At 30.2% G+C, this 5586-nt stretch overlaps 1 protein-coding gene across 1 annotated transcript; it reads left to right on the top strand.

Moving 5' to 3' along the window:
• The first annotated feature begins 752 nt into the window (after nt 1-752).
• On the top strand, nt 753-2025 carry LOC108327716 (probable glutathione S-transferase). The gene is made up of 2 exons (XM_017561407.2): nt 753-1436; nt 1539-2025. The coding sequence occupies exons 1-2, from the start codon at nt 1116-1118 to the stop codon at nt 1893-1895; spliced, it is 678 nt and encodes a 225-aa protein (XP_017416896.1). The 5' UTR covers nt 753-1115; the 3' UTR covers nt 1896-2025.
• Nucleotides 2026-5586: the final 3561 nt, after the last annotated feature.

Raw genomic sequence — 5586 nt, forward strand, 5'->3', positions numbered from 1 at the left:
CATTATATGGTACCAAAATATAAAAAAGCGTCAATATATTTTTAAGAACATATTTTTCTTCATCTAGATTCTTTTCTGAACTTCCATTTTCTTTAAAGGGCGAAGTGAGAGGAAATATAGTTTCGGAAACAAATTAAAGAACATATTTTTTTTTTCTAAATAAAATGAAAAACTTAAAAGAACATACAATCCCAGAATTTTTAATTTGAAAGATGATTTTTTACTGAATAATTTGAAACAGGAAGTGAGATGAAACACACACATTTAAGAGTAGAAAGAGTCAATTTAATATTAATACATGTGCAATTTTAAAGACTTATTCTACGTCATGTGTTTTCTCCATTTTTTTAATATTCTTGTAACAAAAAATCGTTCCATTTTATTAATTATTTTTCAAATTTTAAAATAACATATGTTTTAACTATATTCTTAATATATATATATAATAACACATACATGTATATTTGAATTTACGAAGTTAGACTAGATATATGAATTAAGTTAGTAAAATTAAATTACAAAAATAGAAAAATAGGATAACTTTATTTATTTTGCTTAGAAAATCGATACGCGAGTATCATAAAGAAATAGAAGAGGTATGTTACAAAATATTGAGTTCTTATTATATTTAAATTTATTTGTTTTGATGAAATAGTTAATGATTATTATTTATAACATTTAATTTATCACTAAATCGATTAACGTTGAAATAAAATATATAACATTGAATTGATGATTCCATAAAGAAATTTATGTATACGCGTAGGGAGTGGACTACACTTCAATTTTCTGGCATACCGGGGTTACGTAATCTCTTTGGTGTTTATTTGACATTGGGCAATAAGAATCTTGATGATGTGAAGGTTTGTTTCTAGATCTTTCTCATGTTCAATGTTCATGCTTTCACACGCAGCACCAATCAATTTCTTCGGCGCCTCTGCATTCAATGCAAATTCTCAATTTGTGAGTGAATCACGTTACGATTAGGTTTGCGCTGAATAGTTCTGGCTGGCTCTATAAAAGGAAAAGAGCTCAGGAATTATAGATCACAGACAAGCAAACAAATAACATGCTCTATAGATTGAATTGAGTGAAGGTTAGAGGTGCTACAAACAATGGCTACGAATCAGGAAGAGGTGAAGCTTTTGGGAGTTGTGGGAAGCCCTTTTGTGTGTAGGGTGCAAATTGCTCTCAAATTCAAGGGCGTTGAATACAAATTTTTGGAAGAAAATTTGGGCAACAAGAGTGAACAGCTTCTGAAATACAACCCAGTTCACAAGAAGGTTCCAGTCCTTGTTCACGGTGAGAAACCCCTTGCAGAGTCTCTTGTGATTGTTGAGTACATCGATGAGACATGGAACAACAATCCCATCTTGCCTTCCGATCCTTACCAGAGAGCCTTGGCTCGTTTCTGGTCCAAATTCATTGATGACAAGGTAACCCATATTTTCCTATTAATTAAGTTAATGAAGCATGTTTATTTGTTTGTATGTGAGTGAAACTAAACAGTCTGCCAACTATTTGATGAAATGAATCAGGTTGTGGGTGCTGCGTGGAAATCTGTTTTCAGTGTTGATAAGGACGAGAGAGAGAAGAATGTGCAAGAGGCATTGGAGGGTCTGAAATTTCTTGAGGATGAGATAAAGGGGAAGAAGTTTTTTGGAGGAGAGGAGATTGGGTTGGTGGATATTGGTGGTGTGTTCATAGCGTTTTGGATTCCAATTATTCAGGATATAGCAGGGTTGCAGTTATTCACCAGTGAGAAATTTCCTAATCTCTACAAATGGAGCCAAGACTTGATGAATCACTCTGTTGTGAAGGAAGTCCTTCCTCCAAGACAACCACTGTTTTCCTTCTTCAAAGCCCGCTACGAAAACCTCACTGCCTCAGCATAGATTGATTCAGAGATAATTGTGTGAACAACTTCTCCATCAATAATATTTTGTTGTTTCAATTTGATGTAAAATTCATACTATATCTGATTTCGTTACCTATTTCATAATATAAAGCTGTCTTGTTGTCAAACTATTTCTACACTAAAATTTACATTTTTTTTATGTTTCCCTTCTCGTAATCGACTCTTGGGATTTCCCTTCCGAAAATCCACTCCTCATAAATCGATTTTTGTGCAAAGTTTATATATATATATATATATATATATATATATATATATATATATATATATATATATATATATATATATATATACACACACACTTAGTGAACTTAGTTAAATATTATAGAAATGAAAATTCTATCATGACCTATATTTAACTAATTTATACTATACTGATATATAAATACTATTAAAAATTACTTGTAATGTACTTTTCATAATTAAAAAAAACATGCTAAAAGTTTAAAATGATTATTTTATTATTTCAAATATTTTAAATTTATAATTAATCTTAAAAAATAATATAATAATAGTTAATATATATTTAAAATTATGTTTATATAAAACGAATGAAAATATTTATAATATTAAAAATTATTCATGATTATTAATAATTAATTTGAAATTTTTGGTATTATTAAGTACAATTAACGATAATAAAAATGATAACTAATTCTTTAAGCATTATCCTAACATTAATAATAATGGATTTTATCTGATTTTATGCTTGTTATTAAAAAACATTACTAATTTAATAATGTGTATAAACTATTAAATTTATTAGTAATTTATAATGTGTAAAAATTAATCATAATTATCTTTACTATATAATAGTATAAATCAATATTTTAAATTTTATATTTTAAAATAAATCTTCAATATTTTAAATGCTATTATTAAATGTATAGTAATGCAATTTCAAAATCATTTATTATTATTATAAATGTATATAAATGGTTTTTATATATATTTAGCTGATATGCGAATAATGTTATAAATATAATATTTAGATTAAAAAGATTTAGTATGGATTACAATAAGTAGTATAATTAATTTTAAGAAATATTTATCGAGATTTTCCTTATTTAAAAATAAATTTTATATTTAAGTACATAAATATTGTAGGCTTATGATGAGTTTGCTTATGATGTTGGATATTGGATCTTGAAGTAATTATGACACCAGCAAGAAGTAAACAAAATTAGTAATGTACTATTACATTAATTTCCTTGTGTAGAACAATGATTTATTTATAGATTTAATGAGAAATTATCTATTAGACTATGTTTGTCTTGATTTTCAAATCTTTGTAGTCTTTTTTTTATATGTGACAACCTGAAGTCTATTTCTAAAAACAAACATGTTTTTTTTCAATATTTTATCAAAAGTAGGTTATACGAACTTTTCATCACGATTTTTGATGAGGAGAACATTCCATAACTATCTTCTTTGTCTATAACGTTCTTTTCTGACTTGTATATAATAAAGCATAAGAATATAGGCAATTGCAAATGCATGCAGGAAAATATCTCTTTTTTTTTATCACTTTTTATGTTTTGAAATGTTGTGCATTTCATGCTCTTTAATGTATGTTCAGAACAATATAAGCTTTTCAAATTTTTTATCATTAAAGATTTGAGCACTTAAACATTTATGTAGAGATACCAAACAGTTTTTAAGGGTTTCATCGTTGGATGAAAATGTCGTTTGGTACAAGGTATTGTTTGGCATATTCAGGGCGTTTACTAACAACACTTTGTTTAGTGATCTTAGTTTAGTTCAAGAGCGTGTTTAGCAAGATATCGTTCAACACATGTTTTTGGAGCTTTATTTATATCTTTTTGCTCGTTTACCAAAAACATTATTTTGCATATTATAGTGAGAGCTCATTTAGTATTGTCTAGCAAAGTATAACAAGAACACATTTAATAAGATTCTCTTATGACATATTGACATGTTTACTTAAAATCTCATTTGTTAATATGTTTGTCAAGATATCAGCGTGTTTACTAAAGCTTTTTATCTAGACTTTCAAACTTCATAAAGTTTTTTTCACAAAACGCTTGTATCTCAACGACATTATTTTTCATAAAGATAATACTTTGTCAAATATTTATTTTTCTCATCGTTGTTTGTTAATCCTCAAAACATATGAGGATGTTAGTCTTCCTCTTTTCTTATACTATTGATTAATTGTGTGTTAACAATGTTTTGTATTATATCTCTTCTTAGAAGTGAAATGTCGTCTTTTAAACTTAAAGATATATTCTTTCATTTTGTGCGTATGTTCTTTAGACGATGTTGTGACGCTTGTTTCATTTAACAGATTTTTATGTCTCTTACATAGTGAGATCTACTTAAACACTTTTATACCAATCACTTTGTGAGTGTGTATGTATCTTTTAAGCATAATTTCTTGATAAGCCTATGTAGGTTTTTCTTACTGGTTAGACGCTTTTGCTTGGGGATATGTTATGTCTTTTTAGCTTATCTCTTTCACTTTTTAATATTTGTGCACTTTATGTGGCCCAAGATAAATCCTTTGATCTCACTCTGATTTGGTTTTGCACTTAGATGATTCTATGTTGTTCATTATCCAGTGTTCAACCACTTTTCTTTATGACTACTCATAGTGGAATTTTGTTCTTTGCGAGATATATCTAAGTTCTTTCCATTTTCTTAGACATCTGATTACCTATGATTAGTTCGTTTAATATTGTTTGTTAAACTTCAAAATCAGAGATGCTTTAGACAAGCAGTCTCTTCTCTAGACGATCTTCTCTCAACATATACATCGGTCAAGAAACTTCTGGAAGCCGACTTCATATTGAGAAATTACATGTTGCTCGACTTCCTCCAACTCAACAACCAAGGAATTGCAGTGAATTCTGATCAGCTTGAAGCGTGAGTCGGAGGTAGTCATTTTGGCGTTAAGGGCATCAGTTCTCAAGGGACAATCTCTTTTCTTTTTCCACCAAGGCAGCAATCCTGGCAATGTAGTCATTTTTCCTTTTGCTCACACGGAGGATGGGCCGCCTTAACCTCTTCCACCAGGGATAAAAGTAACACATTTGCTTGCATGGCGGTGGCAAGACTCCCTTGAGCCTCTACCAGTTCTTTTTACAATCAGGCCTTCTCCGATCAGTCAGGTCCAAGTGCCACCCATTGATATAACACAATCTCACAAAGGTTTAATTCTTTTCCCACAATCAATGCTTTGGCCTCAAATAACCCCTTGAACAACTCCTTCTCCTTGGGGTTTAGATGGAAGGAGACTTTGTCTCCCATTCTGAAGCTTGTTCCAAAGATCCCCTTAACAAGGGGGGTCGAAGTCTTACCACCCTGGCAATTGTGCATTGGGGAGCGGGCGGGTGGTGGTTGACTGCTCATCATGCTTTATTTTTCTCTTCTTTCTCCTAGCTTCCTCTTCTTAGTCAGTGAGAGCAAGACGCACGATGATGACAGGAGGAACATTGAGAACTTGGAAAAGAGAAATTGGCGTTGCATTAGCAGGGTTGACCAATATTTGTAACAAAAAAGAAAACTTAGTCAAGTTAAAAAATAATCAAGAAAATAGACCAAACAAGGATAGACATGTTTACCAAAAACATCTGGGCCGAGATAACGAGAATAAGGAACAGTTTAAAAGTTCTTTGTTTAGGAGTTTATGAGACAATTGCTCCAAAACT

Source organism: Vigna angularis, chromosome 2, assembly GCF_016808095.1.
Source record: "Vigna angularis cultivar LongXiaoDou No.4 chromosome 2, ASM1680809v1, whole genome shotgun sequence".
In the NCBI taxonomy this organism is placed as follows: Eukaryota; Viridiplantae; Streptophyta; class Magnoliopsida; order Fabales; family Fabaceae; genus Vigna; species Vigna angularis.

What these genes read in the sequence shown, in the direction of transcription:
- LOC108327716 (XM_017561407.2), top strand. Translation starts at nt 1,116, where the DNA reads ATGGCTACGAATCAGGAAGAGGTGAAGCTTTTGGGAGTTGTGGGAAGC. An exon ending in CCAAATTCATTGATGACAAG is followed by an intron (nt 1,437 to 1,538) that starts GTAACCCATATT and finishes GAAATGAATCAG; the next exon opens with GTTGTGGGTGCTGCGTGGAA.